This window comes from Lagenorhynchus albirostris, chromosome 9 (assembly GCF_949774975.1).
Source record: "Lagenorhynchus albirostris chromosome 9, mLagAlb1.1, whole genome shotgun sequence".
In the NCBI taxonomy this organism is placed as follows: domain Eukaryota; kingdom Metazoa; phylum Chordata; class Mammalia; order Artiodactyla; family Delphinidae; genus Lagenorhynchus; species Lagenorhynchus albirostris.
Window position 1 is genome coordinate 104,565,810 of NC_083103.1, and position 27,148 is coordinate 104,592,957.

The 27,148-nt window shown below is 56.5% G+C and overlaps 1 protein-coding gene across 2 annotated transcripts; it reads left to right on the forward strand.

Moving 5' to 3' along the window:
* On the forward strand, positions 1–26,205 carry ADAMTS15 (ADAM metallopeptidase with thrombospondin type 1 motif 15). Of its 2 annotated transcripts, XM_060160790.1 has the most exons (9): positions 2–1,326; positions 12,257–12,389; positions 13,123–13,290; positions 13,468–13,751; positions 18,958–19,135; positions 20,820–21,001; positions 21,102–21,277; positions 22,773–22,891; positions 25,662–26,205. In XM_060160790.1, the coding sequence occupies exons 1-9, from the start codon at positions 370–372 to the stop codon at positions 25,772–25,774; spliced, it is 2,310 nt and encodes a 769-aa protein (XP_060016773.1). In that variant the 5' UTR covers positions 2–369; the 3' UTR covers positions 25,775–26,205. The 2 variants fall into 2 exon arrangements, with proteins under 2 accessions (XP_060016772.1, XP_060016773.1); XM_060160789.1 differs by lacking the exon at positions 25,662–26,205 and having other exon boundaries at positions 1–1,326; positions 22,773–25,481.
* Positions 26,206–27,148: the final 943 nt, after the last annotated feature.

A 27,148-nucleotide genomic window follows, 5' to 3' on the forward strand; every position in this document is an offset into this window, starting at 1 on the left:
GGGGGCCTTTAATAGGCTCGCCCAGCGCCTGGTTTGCGGCGCTGCGAGCGGAGCGGCTGCGGTTCGGAGGAGCGGCCGACACCTCCCTCTAGTTCTCGGCTGCAAATCTTCGTCCTTGCACTTGACAGCGATTGTACTTAAGCTCCCAGGGCGCGCTTTGCTTGGAAAGGCACAGGTAGGAGGCGCGAACTGCCCGGTGCACGTTCGCTGCTCTGCGAGGAGTCTCCCTCCCCGGGGCTCTCCTTTCTGGGAGCTGCGGGCGGTCCCAGGCGTCGGTGGTTCCGGTGTACGGGCTGCGAGGAGACAGTGCCGGCGGCCGGGGAGCCGGCCGAGCCCTTCCCAGAGCGCTGCTGTGCGCTGCCCGGCGCCATGCTTCTGCTGGGCATCTTAACGCTGGCTCTCGCCGGGGCACCCGCTGGAGGCTCAGAGCCAGAGCGAGAGGTGGTGGTCCCCATCCGACTGGATCCGGACATCAACGGCCGCCACTACTACTGGCGGGGTCCCGAGGACTCCGGGGATCAGGGACTCATTTTTCAGATCACAGCATTTCAGGAGGACTTTTACCTACACCTGACGCCGGATGCTCAGTTCCTGGCGCCCGCCTTCGCCACTGAGCATCTGGGCGTCCCCCTCCAGGGACTCATCGGGAGCTCTCCGGACTTGCGACGTTGCTTCTACTCTGGGGACGTGAATGCCGAGCCAGACTCGTTCGCCGCCCTGAGCCTGTGCGGGGGGCTACGCGGAGCCTTTGGCTACCGAGGCGCCGAGTACGTCATTAGCCCGCTGCCCAACGCCAGGGCGCCGGCGGCGCAGCGCAACAGCCAGGGCGCACACCTCCTGCAGCGCCGGGGCAGCCCCGGCGGGCCTCCCGCAGGTCCCAAGTCTCGCTGCGGGGTGGCCTCAGGCTGGAACCCCTCCATCCTGCAGGCCCTGGACCCTTACAAGCCTCAGCGGATCGGCTTAGGGGAGGGTCGCAGCCCGCGCAGGTCCGGGCGCGCCAAGCGCTTCGTGTCTATCCCGCGGTACGTGGAGACGCTGGTGGTGGCGGACGAGTCGATGGTCAAGTTCCACGGCGCGGACTTGGAGCATTATCTGCTGACGCTGCTGGCCACGGCGGCGCGACTCTACCGCCATCCCAGCATCCTCAACCCCATCAACATCGTCGTGGTCAAGGTGCTGCTTCTCGGAGACCGCGACACGGGGCCCAAGGTCACGGGCAACGCGGCCTTGACGCTGCGCAACTTCTGCGCGTGGCAGAAGAAGTTGAACAAAGTGAGTGACAAGCACCCTGAGTACTGGGACACCGCCATCCTCTTCACCCGGCAGGTGAGTTGATTTGTCACCTCTTTGGACCCAGATAGCCTCCATTTTTTTGGGGGGGAGGTCACTGCCCTTAACTCTCTAAATGCCCTCTGTGGCGCGCAGTCACCTCCATCCCCCACCCCCGAGTTGAAATCTCGTTGACCTCTTCCGACTGCCACTCGGGATCTTCCGGGGAGAGCCGGCTCCTAGGCTCGGTGGAGCCCCGGCTCTTGTGCATACGGATGCACGTGGGCGGTCAGAGGAACGCCTGCTCCTTCGGAAGGAGTAGGCCCGGCGCGGCCAATGAGCGCCTCCTGGATCCAGAGCCGAGGGGCCGGAACCCAGGAAGTTGCCGCCCCGGAGCCGCAGTTTGTCTCCAAGGCAGATAGGAGGCGCTCTGAGGATGGTGTTGGCGAGGTCCGCCCCTACTGTAAGGAGGCATCTAAGTCCTTTCGGACGTATCCTTCCGAGGCTTCTTTTTTTCTGCTTGTGGAACTGGAAGTTGAGCGCCTGGTGCCTTTCTCGTGGGTAACACGCCGTTATCCTCTACCTGTCCTGGGCCTGGGAAAGCTGGATTGGGATAGAGGGGCTCGTTTGGGATTTTTCGTGGGTTGCAGTGAAAGGACGGAGACTCAGTCAAGTCCAGGCAGCATTTCCGTCTTCCTCGCTGCTTCTCTTCCATCTGTCTGTGCTGGGCCTGTCTCCTCTTGGAGGACCTTCTGGCCCATTCAGAGCAGGCAAACCGTTCGAGGCTTGGAGTGTCAAGTGGAGCTTCACTCAGAGCTGAGTTGAGAACGTCTCTTCCACTTTTCCCGTATCCCTGTTGGTGGAGTGTGACCCTGTGTCCTGATGTAGGCTCCGGGCAGAGCAGGCAGGGCTGCTCATGACCCAGACTCACCGACACTTCCTATGATGGTGCTTGACCGCAGGACTCCATCTCCTGGCCCTGGCGGTGCGGAAGTGGAGTGGGCTCGGGGCAGAGCATCTGGGGATCTCAGCTGCAGGGTTGGAAAGATACCGAGTCTTGGGATTAGAAAGACAGATCAAAAAAGCAGATCAGAAAAGCAGCTCTGCCTTTTGCTACGGATCTATTGAAAATTTAGATTCATAGATGTTGCGGTGACTGGGTGCTGTGTTTTCGAATTCTTGAAATTTCTCAGGTACAGGAGACTGGGAGGAAAGCGAGTATCCATGTGACCTGCTGCGCCCTCTGATGTGGGGGGCTGTGCTTTGAATCTGTGCCAGGCTCTTGTTTTGTTGACATCATAACCGCAGGCTTCCGGGGGTGGCAAGGAATCCTCGGGTACCTATGGGGCCCTGACTCTCCACTGTATCCAGATGGACTGGTGCACACGGGGCTGGAACAGGAGCTGAAGACTTCCCCACTAACCCATTTGGCACAGCTGGTCCCTTCCTGGAGCTAAGCTTCCTCCTTTCCCAGCCTTCTCCTCCCACCACCTGGTTCCTCTAGGGAGGCCTTTGGCCCGAGTCCGTTTCCTTGCGCTCATTCTTCCAACTGAGGTCTGTGGAGCTGTCACTGCCCAGCCCCTACAAGCACTGCCTGAGTCACGGGGAAGCTGCAAAGGAGGCGGCTTCAACCTCTGCACACAGCCCAACTCGGCAGTCAGATGGCTGGGGAAAAAGCAAAGGCCAAGAACAGGATCTCTTAATGGGCAAAGCAGCTGTTGCCCCATCTGCTACCTGCGATGCCCCTGTGGAGGCCATTCACTGGTCTAAAGTAACAGACCTCCGTCTCTACTGCCTGGTGGTGAGGCTGACTTTTGGAACCAGCCGTAGGAAGAGCACTCCTGCTGGGAATAGGGGCCATGCCTTCAGAAGGATCCGCCTTTTGAAGAAGAAGCAATCAAACAGCGTGACAGCTTCTGTTTGTCAGTGGTGTGTGCTGGACCTCCCCTAGGGGGCTATGTTGACCATGCATAATGGGTACAAGATGTATGACCACTTGGGTCGGATGCATGGGATGTGCATGGTGTGACTCTTAGAAGCTGTCTTTCCCTTAGGCGTGGAGAGGGCAAAGCCAGAGAGCGGGGAGGCTGTGTCGGCAGGCCCATCATGCAGGTATGCGCTTCATGCTTCAGAGCAAACGTCCCTCCTCCTCCTGGCCGGTACAGACTTCAGGGCCTGCTGCATTCCCAGAGTCTCAGGAATGGCTCATTCCTGAGCTCCCCGGGGAAGGTACAGTATGAGATGAGAACACCAGCGCGCAGCTGCTCTTTCTAGACGGAGGCCGACGTGGTCTCCAGGAACTTGGGGCCTCCTCTCTGCTCCAACGCGAGAGGGACTTTTGTCTTACTTTGTAAGGGTGGGGAGTAATCTTTTAAATCAGATGTGTGAGCGTCTCTGCTTAAACCCTATTTATTGGAATAGTGGTGTAATCCATGCTTTTTCAAACTAAACTTTGAAAAGAATATATATAATTTGTTTGGATAAGACGTTTTTTAGAAAGGTGCTTATTTTGTAAATTACCTTTTGTCTCTAAAGGACCTTGAACTGACAGACACCGTTTTTTTTGGTTGTTGTTGTTTTTAACATTTATTTATTTATTTGGCTGCACCGGGTCTTAGTTGCAGCATGTGGAATCTTCGTTGCTGTGTCCGGGATCTTTAGTTGTGGCATGTGGACTCTTAGTTGTGGCATGCAGGATCTAGTTCCCCGACCAGGGATCGAACCCGGGCCGCCTGCATTGGGAGTGTGGAGTCTTAACCACTGGACCTCCAGGGAAGTCCCTTTAGAGTCACCTATTTCTTGGTTGCCCCAGAGAAATTGGAAAAATGGCGATTGCCTCTTTCTGATTGCACTCCGGTTGTGTTTCTCACGGGGAGGAAGCAGTTAGGAAGGGGTCGGGCTTGGCCGGACAGTACTTCCTCCCGTGAGGAAGAGGTGAGAGCAGCTCCAGGGAGCTCCCGGTGCCGGGGTGCCCAGCAGAGAGCAGGAGGAGGTCAGGCCCGGCAGGCGTGGAGTTCCCCTCTGACGTCTCAGAGCTGTAGCGGTGGAAACAAGCCCGGGCCAGGCTGTGGGGAGCCTGCTGTCCCCTTGGCAGATGGATGGAGGGCTGTGGGGTATTGAGATCAAAACACTGGGAAGATGAGACCCAGGGAGGATCCTTTACTGCCCACAAAGGAGAAACAATGGATCCTACAGCAAGGATATTGACAATTTGAGGAGTTTCCTTAAAGATTCGGAATAAGTCCATTCCCGTAGGAAGAGTGCACGTTGGATTCTGCGAAGCGATCAGCCTCCAGCTCATAACAGCAGGGTGAGGTCACAGAGGACTGGAACCAGGATGTGTGGAGAATGAGAGCCAGCCGTTCCATGTGCACATTTATTGCTGAGAGGAGGAGTTTCTGTGGCTTCTGCTGTGCTGGGCAGGGGTCCAGTGGGACCGCACTTCTCCAGGCCTTCTCTCTCTTTAGGTCTAGCGCCTCTGCTGTTTGGGCAACTTCGTGGTCCACTGGCTTCCATTCATTTATCCATACATTCTCGTAACACTTCCTGAGCATCTATTATTTCTGGTACTATCCTGGGCTGTGGAGCTACAGATACTCCTAAGATGTGGCCTCTGGCCTCCAGGAATTCACTGTGTGTCAGGGACCCCGACAAGGAAACAACCCATTACAATGCTGTGTAAGTGCCCTGGCGAAGGCTCGGACCCTGTCTTCTGGAAGCCCAGAGGGGGGTCATTCTCTTTAACACTGCAGTCTGGAAGCTGAGAACAAGGGACAGACAGATGCTGGACCGAAGGAAAGGCGAGAAGGAAGGAGGTGGTGGTGATGGGACAGGAAGCTTGTTCTCTATCTTGCAGGAGGCCCTTCCTCAGGCCACCTTCTGGTTTGCTATTTGTGACATTTCCTCCATGGGACTGGCTGTTTTTTAGGATTCATAGTTTGTGGGTTTTATTCCTTCCTTTACTGGTTTTTCCTGCCGCACTGAGTACCGTGGTTGCTGCTCCCTCGTCCCCTTCTCTCCCCGATTTCTTCCGCGTTGTCTTCTTCCTCTTGTGGGGTCATCGAGGCAGGCTCTCTGTCCTCGTTCTCTTCTCTTCCTCTCCTCACTCATGCTCTCAACGTTCCTCCTCTCACGTCCCAAGGCTGGCGCTCGTCTTCCCGTTCTGGCCTTGGGTTTTGTGGGGATGTATATGTATTCTACACTGTGCAGAAAGGACCCACATTGTGGACCCTCATTTGAAACAGAGGCCAGTTCTTTCCATGATCAACTAGTTGCAGCATGGCAGTGAAATTTAGTGTTCCGACAAAAGAAATGCTAATAATAAAATAATAATATGGATTTTACACACATCTCCCAACACAATAAAAAGAATCATAATTTTGTCAGGATCTTTTAATTTTTTTTAAAAAATATTTACGTATTTGGTGGCATTGGGTCTTAGTTGTGGCAGGCGGCATCCTTAGTTGCAGCTCGTGGGCTCCTTAGTTGTGGCATGTGAACTCTTAGTTGCAGCATACATGTGGGATCTAGTTCCCTGACCAGGGATCAAACCTGGGCCCCCTGCATTGGGAGCATGGAAGCTTAACCACTGTGCCACCAGGGAAGTCACCAGGATCTTTTAATTTTTTTTGATTTACCATGTTGTATTAGTTTCAGGTGTACAGCAAAGTGATTCATACATATATATATATGTATATATATATATATTCTTGTTCAGATTATTTTCCTTTATAGGTTATTACAAAATATTGAGTATCATTCCCTATGCTATATAGTAAGACCTTGTTGTTTATTTTATATATGTACATATGTGTTATAGTTTATATATATATATATATATATATATATATATATAAGACATATGTAAGTGTATATATGTTAGTTCCAAACTCCTCATTTATCCCTCCCCCAACCCCTTCCCCCTTTGGTAACTGTAAGTTTGTTTCCTATGTCTGTGAGTCTATTAGGGGTTTTTTAAATAAGTTCATTTGTATCATTCTGTTACATTCCACATGTAAGTGATATCATATGATATTTGTCTTTCTCTGTCTGGTTTACTTCACTTAGTATGATAATCTCTAGATCCATTCATGTTGCTGCAAATGGTATGATTTCATTCCTTTTTATGGCTGAATAATATACCATTGTATAAATATACCACATCTTCTTTATCCATTCATCTGTCGATGGACATTTAAGTTGCTTCCAGGTCTTGGCTATTATAAATAGTGCTGCTGTAACACTGGGGCGCCTGTGTCTTTTCGAATTAGAGTTTTTGTCTTTTGTGAGAAGCTTTTTTGAAGTCAGTCTCGGAGGAAGATGTTAGCAGAGAGAGAGAGAGACAGCTATAGATCTGTCATTTAGTAGTTTGTAAATCTTTATCACTAATTGGAAACTCAACCCCACTCCTTCTGGGAGGGAGGAGGAGAGATGATACTCCCTGGCCTGTAGGGTGATAGCTCTTCTGCCCGGTTTCTTACTTACAGCAAATAAGCAAGCTGGGAGTGATGGGGGAGGGTGGGGAGGAAGTTTGGAGGGAGGAATGTGCCCTGGAATCTTTTCTTTCTTTTTTTAAACTCTGGTTAGTCAGGAGGGCCAGCGAGGTCGGTCCCTCAGTAGGTCCTGCCCTTCAACGTCTCTGTAGGTGTTGGCCTCGCGTGGGGCCCTCGCGCTCACCTTGCTGTGACACCGTGCCCAGGTCGCAGGGCGCCATGGAAAGAACACAGGCGCGGAGTCGGGCAGAGCTGAGCTGGGATCCTGGCACTTGCACTTTCAGCAATGACCGTGAGCGAATCAGCTGTTTGAACTACTCTCCCCTCACCTGTAAAACAAGGAGAATGAAGACGACCAGGGTACCGGACCGGCAGGGCTGTTGAGGGGCCGAGCTGCCGAAGGTCCCAGAATTGGTGCCCGGTTACGGCAGCCGGTACCGTCGCTGCGTTAGTGCTGCTCAGTATGTCTGCGGCTGTCCGGTCATGACCGATGGGTCCCTGGCCAGAGCTTAGGTTTGAGACGGCCCTGCTTCAGAGCATTCTGCCCCATCCCCCTGCAGGTGTGCCCAACCCTTCCTATTTGTGTGGAAACTCTGGGCTCCACAGTTGCCGTTCCCACTGATCTTCCGGGCAGAACCTCTCTACACCTTTGTAGCCCCTCCGATGGGCCCATGCATGTCGCCATTGTTCAGTGTGTTCGCAGGAGGGAGGTGCTGATGCGGTGAAAGGACCACAGCGCTCTGAGTGCTCAGGTAGTTTCACCTCCCTTCCTGGGGACTGTTCATCCAGCTTTTGAGGCTGCAGGGCTGGGAGAGGGAGCCTCGGGTTCTTTGGCATTTCATCTTCGCTCTCTACCATCAGGCTTTGCCCAGGAGGAGCCGGCAGACGGTGCACGGCAGGGCTGGGGTCAGTGTGTCTGTGCAGGTGTGGGGATGGGACCTGGCGCAGACCCCGTTCCCAGAGCACTCATGGCCTTTAATCCTGCCTTCCCCTCTCCCCGGGCCTCTCCGGCCTCTGCCCACCTGTGACCCACCAGCGCTCTGGGGGCAGAGGGTCCGGAATGGATGACCTTGCCCTCTTGAGACCCCCCAGCCCCTTCGTTCTTTGGGAGCACGTGCCCTGGAAGTAGCACGTAAGGGTGAGGAGGGCTCAGCTCTGCTGATGCACTGCCTGGGTTCAGCCCTCCCTCGGCCCCTCCCTCCTAGTCTAACCTGGGCTTGCCGTTTGACCCTGGGCTGGTTACGCATCTTCTCCGGGTCTCATCTGTAGGACACGGCCTGGTAATGGCATCTCCTTCATAAAGCTGCTGTGAGGATTCTGTAAGCGAGCAGGTAAAGCGCTCAGAATATCATCTGTGCATGAAGGCCAGCTACTGTTGGACATGGCACGCACCCTTCCTTGAAGTGACGGCTTCTGGAGAAAGTTGTTTGGCCTTCCTGCGGTGAGGTTGCTCTGCTTCCTCGGTGATGTAATTCGTGTTTGGTTTCGTCCATCTCTTGCTGGGATACCACTTTGTATATCTTGAGGTGTTTATATCCCAGTGGAATCTGCTGATAGAAGCTGCCTGGGTGAGCTAACCTCTTCTTCCAGGTGTCCTGAGTCACACTGCCCAGGCACTGAACTGCTAGATTTTTTTTCTTCTAACAAAGCCATGCCCTCCCATCCTCGGAGATTACAAACAGAAGTGGATTCTGAGTTGGATGAAGAAATCCAGTGACGCCTGAGAGATTCAGCTGGGTGACAAGCCGTGGGGCAGTGTTAGTACAAGTGCAGGGTGGTTTCACCAGCGATTAGGATACCCTAACTCGTGTGGTGCTATCCAGACCAAAGGCCACTGCTGGCCTGGTGTCAAGAGGCATGGATGCGGACCCCATTCTTTACGTCATAGCGGCATGGCCTTGGGGGAGTGATCTGAGCTCACGGAGCCTCAGTTTCCTCACCTGCAGAATGAGAGGGCGGCTCTGAGGTTCTGGGAGTAGAATTCTTGGAAGCTGTGATGCAGCCGTGAACGTGAGCGCTGGCTCGCACACGTAGGAGTTCGGTGTGAGCAGGAAGTTGGCGCCGTCGGAACAGGTATCTTCTGCCGCATTAAAAAAATGAATTGCTTGATTTTTGTGGGTCTCCCTCTCTTCCTACCGTTGAAAACACGAGCATCTCAGCAGATGGTGGGGGAGGTGAGAGGAGGTGGAAGGAAGGCCGGAAGGAAGGCAGCTGCGAGGCGTTATCCTTATTTATTGATTTGTTTCCAAAATGTGGCTCTAGACCTAAATTATTTTTATAAAAAGAGACCATTAGAAAAGAATAATCCAGGAGGATTAAGCTGTTGGCCAAGATGATTCTTGGGTCATTTGGAAAGGCAGTTGCAGCTACAAGAAATGGCAAATCACCAGAAATAGCGAGGGGCTAGGCTGGGCGGTGCCTACGCCCTCCAGGTGGAAGGAACCAGAACCGTTTCAGTTTCTGGAGACAAGTGCCTGAGCTGAAGAGGTTAAGGCAGCTTGAGTGCATCTGAGTTCGTTCCAGAAGGGTGGAGACACACAGGGCCACAAGCGAGGCACCATGGGACCCTGCACAGCCACCTGTGGGAGTTCAAAGCGTGGAGGCCCAGGGAGGCCCCATCTGAGTCCTGACTCAGGGCGAAGGGCCAGGCAGAGGGCCGGGCGGCACCTCTGACCCCGAGCAGCTGGTCTTCCCACAGCGATGGGCTGGGTACCGCGGAACAGCTGCCGTCAGCTGCGTCCGACCCTCAGGAAGTTTGCCGGTTCTTGCCTTGCTCTTGTTTGATCGGGAGAAACTGGGATTTCTTGATGGAAAGAACAGGTTGCTCCTGGCCAGGAAGGGCCTGCAGCTGCATGTCTGCTTCAGAGAGAATCCACACTCACCGAGAGGAAGGCGGCTTTTGGCTTTAAGGACCTCCTGACCACAGAGGCAGGCGCGGCCGCCGGACTCCGGCCTGAGCTCTCACCCTGCTCTAGCCTTTTCCGCCGAGCAGGGCAGGGGATGGGCCTCTGAATCTCCATGTGAGTGGCTTCACGTTTCTGTGACTCAGTTTTATCAACTACACAGTGTGGTCAGCAGACCAGATCAGCGTTAGGGTTCTTTCCATGCTACAAGCAGAGCGTTCTGGGTGCTCCTTTTATAACCCAGAGGCCAGGGGGTGGGGGTGGGGGTGGGCTGAGCACCCTGGGATCGGGAAGGAGCAGAGGCTTCAGGTGCTGGGACCGTCTGGGTTTTAGTTGGGAGCTGGCCCTTCCCCAGAGGAGGAGAACGAGGGAACAGGAGTGACTTGCCCGAAGGGACACCTGCGGCCTGGTGGGCCAGGACCAGACTCTGGGCTTCCTGGTGCCTGTTGCCGTGCCCTCTCACACACAAGGCCAGTGCTGGGTGCACATGGTGGCCCGGGGACAGTGTGACACGCTCGTCCTGCAGGCTCTCCCTACGGGCTGTGACCGCCAGGCTAGGACTTTCAGGGGCGACCACGTCTGTGGGCTCCTGTGCTCTCGTGCCCATCTCCCTCTGGCCCTGCACGAGCCTTCCTGCCTCCCTCCGTCCTCCGCTCCCAGGCCGCTGCGCCAGCCCAGCCTGCTCCTGGGCGGCCACGCTCCCTCAACCACCCGTCAGGTGAGCCTCTCCCACGCCAGCCCCCATGCGTCCCGACAGCAGGTGTTTTCTGGGTTTCAGGACTCTGGCGGAGGGAGAACTTTCTGGGGAGTGAGCCTTTGGAGAGGGAAGGGGACTTGGAAGAGACCGGAATTCGAGGTCCCCCCGGGGGCTCCCAGAAGGGACAGAAGAGCCGTGAGCAAGTGCGGGACAGCCTTTTACCCGCCAGTGACTCGGGTGCCCTCGGGTTCAGTCTGATCACCCTGGAAGCTCTCTGGCCAGAATCACTGTGAACTCATGAGGAGGTGTGACTGTCACCTGACCGTGAGAAGCCAAGTCTGACCGCTCAGGTGATAAACTGCTGAGCGCTTGGGATTAAATTTTGCTGATTTTCTGTATTGTGACCACGTTTCCTCCTATGCTCCCTGGTCCCCCTTACATGCCCTGGCTGCCCACCTTTTCCCCACGTCAGCACACGTGCACACACACACACACACACACACACACACACGCACACATACACCCCTAGGGAGATACACAGCTGAGGACAGCTCTCTGTGCCTGTTGTGTGAGCCCCTGGGCTCCCGGGGGAAACACCTGCAGTGCGTGGACTCAGGAGACGCTGAGTAAACAGCTGCGATGAAGCGGACAGAGGGTGACTGTCCAGTCCTGAGACCCTGACTGGGACTCGAGCTTCTCTAAGCTTCAGGGGAGTCTGAAGAGGTGTCTGTGGAGGGTGATGGTGCCGTCGTTACTCTAGCGGATGCTGGAGGATTAACTAGCGCTGTGTGTGTCAGGTGCGGGCCCAGTGTCAGCATTTCCTCAGTCGCCACCGTGATTAGCTGTGATGTGAGTTGCGGTCTCCACCGTTGACAAATGGGTGTAATAATACCTCTGCCTCCTCAGACTGTGGTGGGGATTACACGAGATGCTGCACGTCAACTTCGTGTAAACTGTCAAATGCCAACCACGTTAAAGGCAGGGATGTGGCGTAGAAAGTACCAGTGTCACCCTTCAAAGTGTCTTCTCAGGAGGAGCAGAATGTGTACAGGTGTCTCATCCTATTTCTCCGGGCTCTGAAGGCACCTGGATGCGTTGCTGGCCCATGATGCTCCTGAGTCCTGCGAGCTGTGCCCCCAGGAGACCCTTCCACGTACGTGAAGAGTATTCCATCCGGGCTGCCAGAGGCTCTGGCCCCGCTGCAGGCTGTTTCAGTACAGAAAGAGGGACCTTCCTGCTTAGGTCACGACTCATGTAATTATCTTCTTCGGAGCAGCCGTGGAGCCTGTGGTCCCCCAAGCCTCTGTGGCCAGTGGAGTTGGGTCTGCATCCGGGCTTGTCTCTGCCTCTCTCTGCCTACTCCCAGCCCGCGGAAGCCGGGCTTTGGGCAGGGCGGGCCCTTGGCCAGTGACCCGTTGGCTGAGAATCTGAGCTTAATTCATGGTGGTCCAAAGGCAGTCCCTCATCAAGGATGAGGCTCCCAGAGCCGACCCTGGCTGGGGTGGTGCCAAGCTTCCACCCCCTTCTGCCCAGTTAGCCACAACTGGAACCTCACCCGGCTGGGGAGTCGCCGTTTTCGGGGCTGGAAGGCTGTGTCTATAGAAAGCGACGGTCCTTTCAGTGTAATCCTGTACCTCCTAATTTCCTCCCAGGGCCTCCCTGGGTAGGATTTGGGTCGCATCTTCTCAGCAAGCCACCGAGCTTCCCTCCTGAGGCTTTTTCCCTGCGTGCGTTCCATGAATGACAGCCCTGCAGCCCCCCTGGGCAAAGGGCCTGGCTGGGAAGTGCCGGGCCTGCTGGGACCCGGAGCGGGGGGAGTGCCCCTCCTTCCCATCTGGTCCTTCTGTGGCGTCTCTAACTTCCGGCCGGCTTCTGCTTCTCCCCTACCTGGGCAGGACCTGTGCGGGGCCACCACCTGTGACACGCTGGGCATGGCTGACGTGGGCACCATGTGCGACCCCAAGAGAAGCTGTTCTGTGATCGAGGACGACGGGCTTCCCTCGGCCTTCACCACAGCCCACGAGCTGGGTGAGGCTGGGGGCTCCTGGGGGCGGGAGGAGAGTGCCCTTCTGGGTCTGCACTGGGTGTTCTGGGCAGGGGTGGGTGTCCATCTTTGCTCCCTTGGGCTCCTTCCTTAGGGTCAGAGTCGCCCTTGGTGATGGCTCGCTTTCCCGATCGCCCCAGCCCAGGTGGCCGGTGGCACTGTGTCGGTCAGCAGTCAGAGTGTCTCATCAACTAGGGGCCAAGGGGAGAGGACGTTCCCTACCCTGCTGTCCTCACTGAGCCCACAGCTGATGGGCAGGGCAGGACCTGTGAGATCATGCTCTCTCTCTCTCTGTATTTTTAATATAACAGCAATAAAACCCCAACATGATTTTTTAAAAAAAATATTTATTTATTTATTTAGTTGCACTGGGCCTTCGTTGTGGCAGATGGCTTCCTTAGTCGCGGCTCGTGGGCTCCTTAGTTGTAGCACACAGGCTCCGTAGGTGCGGCATGCACGTGGGATCTTAGTTCCCTGACCAGGGATTGAACCTGCACCCCCTGCATTGGGACCGTGGAGTCTTATCCACTGCGCCACCAGGGAAGTCCCCAGGAACATGATCTTGAGGACGCTTGCGAAGCAATCTACCGTTAGGCAGAAATGACCCGCTTGAAAGCCGTAGCCTCAGGTCCTCTAGCTCCCGCCCCCCACCCGCCCCTCAGGCTGCTCCACGCTCGCCCGCGTGCCGCCCTCTGAGGCCTCTCGCCTCCCCCGCAGGCCACGTGTTCAACATGCCCCACGACAACGTGAAGGTGTGCGAGGAGGTGTTCGGGAAGCTCCGGGGCAACCACATGATGTCCCCGACGCTCATCCAGATCGACCGCGCCAACCCCTGGTCGGCCTGCAGCGCCGCCATCGTCACTGACTTCCTGGACAGCGGGCACGGTAAGCGGGGCCCCGGGGAGGCGGGCTCGGCCCCGCCCTGTCTGTGCCGCGTGACCCACGGCGTCTGACGGGGCCCATTCCGTTCCCCTGGCTTCATCCCCGCTCCCGTCGAGACCCTGTGCTGGCCACGGCCACCTTTCTGGCTCGCCCCTGATGCGCGCCCTCGGCCCCCCGCAGGCGACTGTCTTCTGGACGAGCCCAGCAAGCCCGTGTCCCTGCCTGAGGACCTGCCGGGTGCCAGCTACCCCCTGAGCCAGCAGTGCGAGCTGGCCTTCGGCGTGGGCTCCAAGCCCTGCCCCTACATGCAGCGCTGCAGCAAGCTGTGGTGCACCGGCAAGGCCAAGGGCCAGACGCTGTGCCAGACCCGCCACTTCCCCTGGGCCGACGGCACCCGCTGCGGGGACGGCAGCGTCTGCCTCAAGGGGGCCTGTGTGGAGAGACGCAGCCTCGGCAAGCACAGGGTGAGTGGGCTGGGGGGCGGGGCGTGGACTCCGGGGACCTGCCCTGGGGACCAGCCCTGGCACACACTGCTGTGTGGCCGTAACTATCTCACTGCTGCTCTGTGCCTCGATTGCCCTGGCTGTGGTCCTGGCCCCTTCTTGACTCCGAAACCGGAGAGAAAAATGAGGCCGGTCAGAGAAACTGGTGAGGCCGTAGGCAGGTGGGGTGCTTTCCCAGGGGCAGCGGGCCCGGCCCTGAGCTGCACCCGGGGAGGAGCTCTGGAGCCCAACACCTGGAGCTCGGACTGGCTCACTGCCTGCTCCTTCCTTTCTGCCCTCAGCGGGTGTTTCATGGCCAGGGAGCCGTGGGCTCAAGATGAGCCGGGCTCAGAGCCCTATTTGTTACATCCCGAACCAAGCTTCAGTTTCTGTTGTGGTTGGTCGTTTTTGAAGTTGAAACATAAATGAACAAAAGTTATTTTTTCCCGATAAACAGGACTAGCAACCAAACCGGAACAAATTCAGAATCCAGATACTCTCTGAATATAATAAAAACTTTATTTTCTCCAGATCTTGGGTTGGGAGAGCAAAGGGATTTGCGCTTTTCCACCAAAAGGAATAAGAAAGAAGCCCATCTTCTCCCTTGATCCCGGCGGGAATTGTCCAGCCCGCTCCTGCCCCTGCCTTGGCCATGGGAGGGCTTGCCTTGGGGTTTCATGTACTCAGAGGCCATGGATCAATGATAAAAAAGCATTCACCAAGCGCTTTATCCATTGCCCGGAGATGGGCATGGTACAGACTGATGTAGAATCTTCTGTGTTCTGGGAATATACGTTTAATTAAAGCTTCATTCGTTCATTAGGCAACAGCCCGCTCTATTCAGGGATCTGGGTAAAGTACTGTGGTGGTCAGAAAAACGAATGAAACATGGGCCATGTCAGAGAGGGCTCACAGTCTAGTGGGGAAGCTAGAAATGTAACCGTAATCCAAGACGCAGAGGCGTGTGTGCTGTGTGTTGAGACAGAGTGCGAGAACGTGTCGTGGAGAGCAGGGATGAGAGATTAATGATGATCAGAAGGGCCTGAAAAAGCCTTGGCGAGGAGGTGGGATTTGAAGAGAGCCTCTAGGGATGAGTAGGGTCTCAACAGGCAGAGCTGGAGCAGAGTCTGGGGGGTGGGCTGAGCTGGAGGCTAGCGTGGATGGGCACTCCATCGGGGGCATCTTTGGGAGGGTGGTTCGCTACTAGCATGTAGTTGCCTTGACCACCAGCCTGATGCATTGAGGCCGGAAGGTCCTGAGGACAGGCCGGTCACTGCCAGTTCCTTCTCTTGGGAAGATGAGTCAGAGGATAAAGAGGTTGGTTAGGGGGATACTGGATACAGGAAATGTGATGGGGGAAGCTCTCTGGACCTCTCAATCCATCAGGAGCCAAACCCACTCTATCCTCAACCTTCTTTCTGAGCGAACTGTCCCTCCTCCACCCTGGCCCTTTAGGGAGGACACTGCCTTCATTAGCTAAAGTCAAAGCACAAAACTTGTCCTATGAGTCACCCCAGAGATCTCATTTCAGGGGTCCCACTCTGTCCACTGAAGCCCGATTTTCCCAGCTCACTCCCTCCAGTTTTAGGACTCCGGCAATTCTTCAATCCCATTTGACCTACAGTCCCTTGACCTGACATCTTTCCATCGTCCCTCAGGCTTCTCAGGCCCTCACCAGCCTCTTACTGAGCTGAGACACAGTGGTCCATCATTGGAACCACTCCTTCACGTACACTCCTCTGCCCCCGTCCCCATTCCTCGTACTCACTGGGCTAAGCCACCACCCTGGTGGCATCCGACTCCCTCACCTTCTCAGTGGTGCCAGTGTAGGTGAACATGGCCGGAGAAGCACACGCAGTCCTGCTCGCTGGCCTCAGCTTGAATCAATGACCTGGACACTGAGGTGGGCCTGCCCAGGGGTCACATCACGTTTTATCTCCTGAGTTCTCAGTCTCCCAACCACCTAAGCTGTTACTTCACATCTTCACTTTTCTCTTCTATGACCAGCTCTTTCTTCCTCATTTTTCACTTTTGCCTGTGACCTTTCTTCCTCTTTCCCTAAGAAAAACGAAGCATTTAAGTTATCAGACGTGAACTCCCACCAGCTCCCAGCACCGCATCCACCGTCGGACCTGCTTCTGCGCCCGTGGTGCTGCCTTTCCTCCTGCACAGTGGACGAGCTGCCCACACGCTCACCTGCGGCCAGGCTTTGTGCCTTGCACTCCGATGCTCTCCTCTGCCGTCTCTTCAAGGAAAGCACCCTGTCAATCTCCTCTCTTTCCTGCAGCATCAGATTGTCCCCTGTGTTGAGTCAGATCGTTCCTATCAGGATGCATGCTTGCTGTAGTTTCTTCCACCTCAAACTAAACTTCTCACGATCCTTCCTGTTCTCATGTATCACAGTCTCTCTCCTTGACTCCCTTTTTCTTTTGCCGTATGCGGGCCTCTCACTGTTGTGGCCTCTCCCGTTGCGGAGCACAGGCTGCGGACGCGCAGGCTCAGCGGCCATGGCTCACGGGCCCAGCCGCTCCGCGGCACGTGGGATCTTCCCGGACCGGGGCACGAACCCGCGTCCCCCGCATCGGCAGGCGGACTCTCAACCACTGCGCCACCAGGGAAGCCCCTACTTGACTCCCTTTTAAAGCAAAATTCCTTGAAAGAGTTGTATGAACCGGCTCTCGCCAACGCCTGTCTTGCCACTTTTCTCTGGAGCGCATTCCAAACAGGCTTTCAGTCCTCCTGTTTCTCTGAAATAACTCTTCTTAAGGTCACCAACGACCTGCACGTTGCTGCTCGGTGATTCCTGCCTGACCTGCGAGCAGCATTTGACCCGGCCATGGCTCTCTGCCCTGAGGACACAGACTCACCCGCCTTGGTTTCCCTCCTCCCCCCCAGCTGCCCCTTCCTCACACTCCTGTTTCCCAGGGTTGGGGTGGGTGCTGCAGAGCTCGGTCCTCGCCCCGTCAAGATCCACGCCACCTTCCCAGGTGGAGCATCTAGATCGCTGGCTATAGACGCCCTTTACGTTTACATGTCGAAGACTCCCAAGTTTGCTGCCCAGACCTCTCTCCTGGACACTGCCTGTCTCCCTGGATCTCCATCGCCCCACCTGGATAACTGATGACCGTCCTAAATACGACATCTGTAAAATGCAGGCCCTCGTCACCACCCCGAACCTGCTCTGGCGTCTTCCATGCGCTCAGGCCAACGCCTCTTTGCCCCAGACGCGCGTCCAGCAATCCCTGTGGACTGTCTTCAAAATCGACGCAGAGCCTAAGCATTTCTCACCACCTCCTCTGCTGTCACCCCCTCCACGCCGCCGCCCCCGGCCCCGTGGATTATCCCCCCCTGCTTCCTAACCGGTCCCCCTGCTTCTGACCTTACTCCTTACAGACAGTTCCCTCCAGAGCAGACAGAGCGATCCTTTGAAATGCAAGCCAGGTCCTCTCGCTCAGACCCAGCGAGAGCCCCTCTCTGTCTTCAGCTCTTCCTGCTGCCTCCTCGGGGTCTTTGCGCTGGATCGCTCTTTCCCTAGTATCGACATGCTTCACTCCCATACTTCCTTCAGGCCTCTGTACAAATGTCACCTCAGCGGTGAGGCCTCCATGCCCCCCTGTAACACAGGGCAGCTCCCTCTCCAGGGCCCTCCCCATCTCCCGCTCCGAACACCTGCTTTAACCCCATCTGACACCATGTGCGCAGGCTTATTTTCATGGTCTGTCTTCCCTGCTGGGATGCAGTCGTTTCAAAGGCAGGGGTTTGCTGCACATGGTGCCAGGCTTGTGGTAGGAATTCAACAGATGTTTGGCAAATGAGTGACTGAATGGCACATGGCAGGAGTGTTTCCTGTAGGAATGGGTAGGAAGAATTGATGCCAGGTAAAAAAAAAAGCATAGCATCGTCTCAGAAGCCAAAGGAGCAAAGTTAAATATTGAAGGTTGGGGACCACGGGCCTGGGCACGGACTCTTTCATTCTTTGGGGGGGGTCACTGCTGACCTTTGAGAGGGGACACTGCTGACCTTCGAGAGGGCTCACTGCTGACCTTCGAGAGAGCAGTTCCCGTGGTGCAATGGGGACAGAGCCCGTACTGCAAGGCACGGAGGAGGGAGCAGGTAGAAAGAGCAGGTGTGGCTGATTCTCTGAGGAAGGGAAGGCATGAATGAGGTGGGCTATGGTTTGAGGAGAAAGCAGGGTTAAGGGAAAGTGTCCTTCCTCAGGACGAAACTCTGAGTATCTACCTAAGTTAAGGTATCTGTCTTACCTGCAGCCAGTTCCTGACGGGCTCCGTGCAGGTTCGCGGCTTTGGGTGACCTGTGACAGCCTCTCCACCAGCCTCGTACACCTGGGCCCTGTTGCCCAACTCGTGTGTATTCAGGGCTGAGAACTGGCTTTACTGTCATCCTAAGAAAAACATAATGAAGACTGTAAATTTTCTCTCCCTTCTCCACCCTCTTGAAATTAAAACAACACTGCATAATTCACCCCAAAGCCAAACAGTTTCAGGATTGCTCAATAGCCTCCTGGCTTTATCTCCTCTTAGCACAAACATTACATCTGCTTGTAGTGAAACTTTCTCAAATTTAACCCCGGATTGAGGTGAAGACCAGTCTGGTTTGGTGAAAAGTCTGAATTATGGAAACCTTACAAATAAAAATATTCAGATATCTATGGCGACACGGTTTACTGGCCATGCTTTAGACTCAGAGACTTTTGTAAGGTCACTAACGACACAGAAAGAGAAACCCTGAGCTCCCTCGCGGTGGTAAGCACGGAGCTAGGACATTTCACACACGCTGCATCATTTAAATCTTCCGTCTGACCTCACACCCGAGGTCGATGTGCTGGCCCCATTTTTGCACACGAAGCACCTGAAACTTAAGGAAGTTCCTCTGCCTGCTCAAGGCCACCCATGTGGCGAGGGCAGAGGCCCGGGTGGAACTTGCCTGCCTGACTCCACAGCCAGGAGCCCTGTCCTGCGCGCGGCCTCCTGTGTAACTGGGGGCAGTGGGCATTCGCTAATCAACGGGCTGAATCATTTGCTGCTCATTTTCTCCCTCGTGGCACAAAGTGGGTTTCGTTCCGGTGGGATGGCACGGTGGAGGCTGTCCCCGAGGGGCTCCTGTGCGGGCTCAGCGTGTGGGTGCCGTGCCCCGACCCCGCAGGGACGTAACAGACCCTTCCTCACAGGTGGACGGCTCCTGGTCCAAGTGGGAGCCCTACGGGCCCTGCTCCCGCACCTGCGGCGGGGGCGTGCAGCTGGCGCGGAGGCAGTGCAGCGGCCCCGCCCCCGCCAACGGCGGCAAGTACTGCGAGGGAGTGAGGGTGAAATACCGCTCCTGCAGCCTGGAGTCCTGCCCCAGCTCAGGTGAGCGGGGGCGGCCGCGGCCGGGCTGGGGAGGTGGGCGGGAGGCCACAGAGCTCCTGCAGTCGAGATTCTTACTCCCAGGGCACAGTCCGGACGTGCAGCTGTGCAGAAACCTGGGGATCATTTCTTGGCCTAGCCACCTTTGCCAGGGCTGTCTTCCTCTGATGCTGAGGCTGGGAGTCTAGATGGCCCAAGGGGACAGGATACTAGAACCCTCTTAGTTAAGCACAGACAAGCCCATCTTCATAAGCAGAATTTTTTTTTACTAGGTTAGCTTTTAATTTGTTTTCTGAGAATAATCCTTTGCAATAACAATAGCAGAATGGAAATAATATGGTTTAGAAAAAAGGAACTGTTACATATCCCTTGTTTGACTTTCCTATAGACCACGATCAGCTGTCTGTAATTTGCTGGGATAAAAGTAAATTACATCTTTTCCACATTCTCAGTTTCTTGCTATTTTTAATGAGATTGGGATAGATACAGCCCAGTTTCAAACTCAGACACCATTCTTACTTGTATACAAGGAGGAATTCTTTCTTTCCTTCTTTCTTCCTTTCTTTCCTTCCTTCCTTCCTCCCTTCCTCCCTCCCTCCCTTCTTCTTTTTTTCTTTCTGGCTGCGTTGGGTCTTCATTGCTGCGTGCGGGCTTTCTCTAGTTGCATCGAGTGGGGGCTGCTCTTTCTTCCAGTGTGCGGGCTTCTCACTGCAGTGGCTTCTCTTGTTGCAGACTCTAGGCCTGCGGGCTTCAGTAGTTGTGGCATACAGGCTCAGCAGTTGTGGCTCGCAGGCTCAGTAGTTGTGGCGCACGGGCTTAGTTGCTCCGCAGCATGTGGGATCTTCCCGGACCAGGGCTCGAACCTGTTTCCCCTGCATCAGCAGGCGGACTCTCAACCACTGCGCCACCAGGGAAGCCCCCCAAGCAGGAATTCTTTATGTAAGCCTCAAGAACTTGGGTGGGAGGAAAATGACATCTCTATATTTACTAACCTTTTAATCTAAAATTTAGTATTTCCTTCAGTTAGAAATTTAGTAGTTTTTACTAACCTTTCCACCCCAAATTTAGTATTTCTCTTAATTAGGCAACAGACTACAATGCTAGTCACAGTACCTGTGGCTCTGCCACTAGAGATCATGGGTATTTTCACGTGTCGCATATTTTCAGTTGTTGCAGGTTCCTTAAAATGGCATTTGTGCTCATCACTAGCTTACAGTTACAGTGGGTTTTAGACTCAATGTTGGATCTTGTTATTTAATGGGTTAACAAGGAAGCACATAAATCACAAATATGTTTCAAAATATATCGATAGTTGCATATAAATATACTTGGTGTTCTTTGTAATCTATGTATTTTATGCATTTAAGAACGTTCTGAATGCAGTTTCAATAGACTGCTGGGGGGTTCTATTTAGGACTCCTGTTCGAGGGAACTTAAGGCCAGACCACTGGGGGAGGCGGCACACTGCCCGCGGGATGCGTTACCGTCTGTCTCCTGCATCCTTTGGTCCCCGCCTGCCTTGGTCCTCTGAGGTGGGGTGGTTTCAGTGATGAGGACGCCCCGGCTGAGGGTGAGGAGGAACTGTTTAGAGCCCGGGGAGGCGAAGCACCCCCGGGGGGCGTCTCTCCTTTGCCCTCTCCCCAACGGGCCCTCCCTTTAGCTTCCTGCACGTGTTCCCCCTCCCCAGCCTCTGGCAAGAGTTTCCGGGAGGAGCAGTGCGAGGCCTTCAACGGCTACAATCGCAGCACGAACCGGCTCAGCCTGGCCGTGGCCTGGGTGCCCAAGTACTCAGGCGTCTCCCCACGGGACAAGTGCAAACTCATCTGCCGAGCCAACGGCACCGGTTACTTCTACATGCTGGCACCGAAGGTGGGTGAGCCTGGGCAGGGGGCCAGGGCAGGGGCGGCGTCTTGGGGAGCGTCAGGCTGAGCTGCCCCCCTCCTCTCCTCCCCATCCTGGGCCACTGCAGGTGGTGGACGGCACACTGTGTACCCCTGACTCCACCTCGGTCTGCGTCCAAGGCAAGTGCATCAAGGCTGGCTGCGACGGGAACCTGGGCTCCAAGAAGAAGTTCGACAAGTGTGGGGTGTGCGGGGGAGACAATAAGAGCTGCAAGAAGGTGTCAGGACTCTTCACCAAGCCCATGTGAGTTCTGAGCCCTGGGGGGTGGGGGGAGGGAAGGAGGGCAATTCCCGTGGAATGGCCCCCAGGCGTCGGAAGCTTGGGTTAGGTGGAGTAAATGTCAAATCCCGGCCGGTACCCTTGCCTCAGAGGCCACTCGGGGCTCGGCTACAAGTATGATGTTCATTCATTCATTCATCCGACAAAGACGAAGGCTTGACTAGGAGCCACTTAGCTGGAGACGATATTCAGGCATTTGGCAGAGTTGTTAGGGTCTGTCTAGAACTCTAGAGTGAGACTGACCTGTGTTCAAGTCCCAGTTCCCCATTTTCTGGATGAAGCTGGGCAGGTGACGCAATCTCAAGAATTCTAGATTTCCCCACGTGTAAAGTGAGCACGATGCTAGGATATTTCATGTCCCACTACTGTGAGGATTAGGGAGTTAATTCAAGTGACATGCTTAGCATAGTACCTGCTGCATAATAAATGCTCACTAAATGGTCATGGTGATGATAACAAAACATACCTGGGGACAGATGTGACAGCCTCCCCCTTTTCTGAGCCCGAGGCCCTGGCCTTGGGGACAGGATTAAGCTGAGAATGGCACTAAACTGCAGGGAGACGGAGGAGCGAACGGCTGGGACTGAGGGAGCCCCCTCGTGGGAGATGGGTGCCCAGATCAGCCGAAGAAATGTCTCTGCTGAGCCTGGGCTCCTGCCTTTCCGAGGTCCCTTTATTTTCACGGGGATGTGCTCCTTGTAAAGTCCGGACCCAAGCTCTGGAAGAAGCAGGGGCAAGCAGAGTCCCTGCTGTCTCAGTCGAGGGGTGTGCTTGGTTCTGAGGACTTGGGGGTCCAGGTGCTGGGGGCAGTAAGGCCTCGATGGCTGTCCAGGAGCCTCGCCCGCCCCCTGGACACAGCGCCCCCTGCCGAGCCCTGGGTGCAACCTCTCGGGCACTCGGGTGCTGCAGGCAGATGGTGTTGCAGGCTGTCCCTCAGGGACCCGCAGGGGAGACCGGGCTGGGAATTAAAGGTAGATCCCTGGTCTCTCTTCACGGGCTAAATGGCAGGTGTCCCTTTCATAGACTAGTGGAGTGGGAAGGAGCTGAGACATCTTTTAACCTGCTCATTGCGTAGATGAGGCCCCTGGAGCCCAGAGAGGCTGATTTGCTTGAAGCCACCACGGAGCTGGCGCCCGAGCCAGGGCTTGGTGTAGGTCCCTGACCCCAGGGTGTGCACCTCCCTGCCTCAGCCCCAGCCCCGGCCCCTCCCGTCCTCCTCCCCCTTCCTCTCCGCTCCCTCTGGAGGCGGTAGGCGCAGCCAGCACATCCACGGGCCGGCCGATGTGCTCACAGCCTCCCCACCTCTCGGTTTGTGTGACCCATGGGCTGGGCCAGGCCCGGTACTCTGCCACCTGCGTGACCTGCCCGGGGTTTGGGAAGGGGAACCCGTCCCGGCGTCGGAGGGCAGCGAGGTCCTGAGGCAGGCATCGGTCTAACGCTTACTCTTCTGCCGCTGCAGGCACGGCTACAATTTCGTGGTCGCCATCCCGGCGGGCGCCTCCAGCATCGACATCCGCCAGCGCGGCTACAAAGGGCTGATCGGAGACGACAACTACCTGGCCCTGAAGAACAGCCAAGGCAAGTACCTGCTCAACGGGCACTTCGTGGTGTCGGCCGTGGAGCGGGACCTGGTGGTGAAGGGCAGCCTGCTGCGCTACAGCGGCACGGGGACCGCAGTGGAGAGCCTGCAGGCCTCGCGGCCCATCCTGGAGCCCCTGACCGTGGAGGTGCTCTCCGTGGGGAAGATGACGCCGCCCCGGGTCCGCTACTCCTTCTACCTGCCCAAGGAGCCCCGGGAGGACCGGGCCTCGCCGCCCTCGGACCCCCGGGCCCCCTCCGTGCTCCACAACAGTGTCCTCAGCCTCTCCAATCAGGTGGAGCAGCCGGACCCCCGGGCCCCCGCACGCTGGGTGGCGGGCAGCTGGGGGCCGTGCTCGGCCAGCTGTGGGGGCGGCCTGCAGCGGCGGCCCGTGGACTGTCGCGGGCCCCCCGGGCAGCGCGGGGCATCCGCCTGCGACGCCGCCCACCGGCCGGCGGACACGCGCGCCTGTGGGGATCCCTGCCCGGCCTGGGAGCTGGGCGCCTGGTCCCCCTGCTCCAAGAGCTGCGGCCGGGGCTTCAAGAGGCGTCCGCTCAAGTGCGTGGGCCACGGAGGGCGGCTGCTGGCCCGGGATCGGTGCAACCTGCGCCGGAAGCCCCAGGAGCTGGACTTCTGTGTCCTGAGGCCGTGCTGAGCGGAGCGCTCCGCCGCTTAACTCTGCAGCCCCTCGCGCTGCTGCCTCCGGGGCGGCCACGGGCAGAGGGCCCTGGCCGGGGCCCAAGCCGCGAGGCCACCCACATCCAGGGACAAGGACCTGGGCCGGGAAGCTAAGTCACTAAGGCACAGTCTACCTCACGCCCGGCTCCTCCGGGGCCAGCCTCGGGGTGAGGCTGCGAGGTGCTTGGAGCTGGGCAGGAGGCACCGGGCCCAGTCTCCCAGGGACCTGGAGGATGGGCGCCTCCCAGCGGAACTTCAGGGACCTTGGCCCCCGTCAGGGAGGCCGCAGGCTGCTGGAAGAGCCAAGGCCCGGCAGCCTGGCGACTTCAGGGGGCCCCAGGGCTCTGAGCCGTCTCTGAACGAGGCAGGATTTTGTGGTGCTTTCAGCCGCTTTCTTTTCTGACTGATGTGGACCGAACAGTGAAAACTGGCTGGGGGTGGGCAGAGCTGAGGGGCAGGGGGCAGGTATAGCTGGAGCCTGGGCCGCTCCATTTGGGGTGAGGTGTGCGGGGGAAAGTCCCAAGTTCCCCATCTTCCTTCCACTCTCGGCCATCCCTCAAAGGGCCACCTCCTCTCCCTGTGTCGTAGTCTTCAGACTAGTGGGAGGGCTTCTGCATAGGTGTCCTCTGGGTCTTTGCAGGTGGAGGTAGGCGGTCAGTAAGGAGACTGTTGTCTTCTTCAAGAGGGATCCGACCATCAAAAAAAAAAAAGATGCTGGGGTGATGGATTCTGTGCCCAAAGCAGGGAGTTTGGAGAGACCTAGAGGGTTCTGCTGTCACTGGGGCTGGGTCTGGGCTTTGCAGGAATGTCTCCCTAGGATGGGGAGGAGGGAGCCCCAGTTCTGATGGCTTCTTCCTCCAGGGAGCCAGATATAAGTCAGGCTGTTACCTTAACCCAGCATTGCCACAGTCCTGATCCCACTAGGGGGACGTGGGACATGCCCAGAAGGGCCAGGTGCTGAACAAACAAGTAGGCACCGTCCAGACAGCTACATGCGGTCTTGCCTGGGGCCTGTCAACGTTGCATCACAGGCTGTAGTTTCTGCAGCTGGATAACGGGGTTCACTGTTTGCTACCTCAGGCTCTGCTCTCTGGGAACCCACCCTTGTCCCTCCCCGGGGCAGTGGGGACCCTGGTGCTTCCAGCAGCCCCGCTGTCCTCCCCTGTAGACTGAGCTGCCCAGACGCAGAGATGAACTTGGGTGCATACTTCCTGCTCCCCTCAGCCCGCCACCCCCCGGGCCTCCAAATGCGATGACAGGGGCTCTCTCTTCAGGTGCCGTGGGGACAGGTTTCAGGAGACACCAGGAATCACTTAGCCGACCCAGGGGCCCTTGGCAGCCACGAGTAGGAACTGCCGGAGACTCGTCTATCTCAGAGACACGGTAGCAGAGTGGAAACCGGATGTTTCCTACAGCTCCAAGGGGGACGACGTTTTGGAGTTAGGGATTCTTTGGCCAAGCAGGGTATTTCTTGAGGGTGCAGCTGCGCCAGCACGAAGACGGGAGGTTCTGCTTCTGAGAGTAGGTAGTGAGTCCTGGACCTCGGTGAGGTGACAGCAAGCACTGGCTTCCCTGGGAAAGGCAGTCAGCCCTTTGATTTGCCTTCCCCTGATAGAATCCACAAACCAGCCGACCAGCCAGCTGAGCCTGGGGTGGTGTTCTAATCCCAGTCTGACCCTGGCTGAGCCCTGAACACGTTCCCACAGGGGGCGAAGGGCAGGAGGATGTCGGAGGCTGGGCTGCAACCACCCTTGAAGAAAGGAGCGAGGAGGAACCCCCTCCCTGCCCGAGCGAACACTGGGGCTGCAGGGCAGAGGTGGACCCCCGCTAGCTGACGACAGCACCGCACCCTGTGCTTGGTGCAGCCCCCCTCGTCGAGGAGAGGGTGGCGCGGGGGCGTGCGGAAGGGGCGGGGACCGGGTGGGTGGGAAGGGAGGTGCCGTCCCTGGGGGCGCCTGGCCCCCAGGGGAGCGGCTTGACGGATCATTTCCAGGAGGGACAACTAACCTTGCTCCTGACGTAAGCTGGGTCTCAGCGCTCTTTTCTGTCGTGATGTTTTCCTTTTACCTTTTTTTTTTTCCTTTTTAAAAGAAGTACGAGCAAGACAACTTGGGAAGTGTGTCTTGTCTGGGACCATTTCACTAATCCAACCATACTCTCCAAGGCTGAGCAGAGACGAGCCTCAAGGCGCAGGTTTCTGGTGATGGAGACAAAGTTAAGGTGGTCTCTCATGTCTGTGGAAGAAGAGGAACATGCTGGGGCTGCAGCAACCTCTTCCGAGGGGTGTGGACCAGTAAGGGTCTGGGCTCAGGAGCCCCTGCCTCCTCTGCCCGTTGTGTGCACTGATTGCAGGATCTCAGCCTCGTGGGCCTCGCCATGCTGGAGCGGGGGCAGGCGAGTCGAGGACGGGAGGAGGGACCCGAGTGCCCCCAGCCTGGGCACTGGCTCCCGAAGGCACTAGACACTGTCGTTTACCGAGACCCCCTTGTGTTTGGTTCTTTTGCATTCCGTGTGTGTACTGCAGAAGGATGGAAGGACCTGGGTACTGGCTGGGCTCTGTATACTGTGTATACGTGGGAGCTGGCCGCTGCGGGGACAACGGCCTGCTCCCAATAAAGTTGTATTTAAGACCCGTGTCCTGCCTCTGTGACTTCATCTCAACCACACACACCTTCCCCAGATCGACTGAGCACCCACCATCAGCCAGCCTGTGGGTCCCCGTGTCGCGCAGCTCCCAGGCTGGCAAAGACACAGATGGTGACAGGTGTGGTGCGTGTGAAGAGGGGTCGGACTGGGGCCAAGAAGGAGCACTTGGGTCTGGGGGTGTGGGGAGAGGGGCCAGGGGGCACACCCTGCTGAGTGGCGGAGGGGATCCAGAGGAGCGGGTGTGCAGGTGGCCTGAGGGGCGACCTCTGGGGCTGGACCGAGGTCAGGGGCCCAGCATGGTCCCGGGCACCTGCCTTAGGAGGGATCCCCAGTTTTCAGAGGGAAGTTTCATTCTGTTTGGAGAATATTCCCTTCTTCCTTGTTTTGTTTTGGTCGGACCACGTTAGCAGACGTATGGGCACGGCAGGGGCATGACACATTTTAAAGAACATCCAACTAAGAGTCCAGAAACTTGCCTTGGTCTCAGATCTGAGATTGTCTCTGGAATCCCATTTCCTAATCTGCAAAGTGAGGAAGGTAGATTTCCCGTTCCCTTAGGGCGTTTCCAACATTCACAGTCTGGGTTTCCAGGGACAGTTACGGTTTACACTTCGGTGGATGATTATTTGGTTTCAATTTGGGATTCAGAGATGAGTGACGGGTCTAAAGCGGGGGCTGGGACAAAGCTTTGGCACTGGATAGAAAGTCGTCGTGGAAGGAGTGGGGAGCCAGAAGGGGTTGCATGACTCTCCGAGCTAGTTGGAGGCCTGGACGGGATGTGGAGGGGCTGAGGGTTGCTGTCTAAGCTGGCAGTCAGCAACGGTAAGATCTCTGTAAAATTACCCAAAACCTTGTCCCGTTTCTGGGGTTGTTATTTTTGGTATCCCTTCTGTTTTCCATCGTGGCAATCGCCAGCAAAAGCTTTGTGAGGG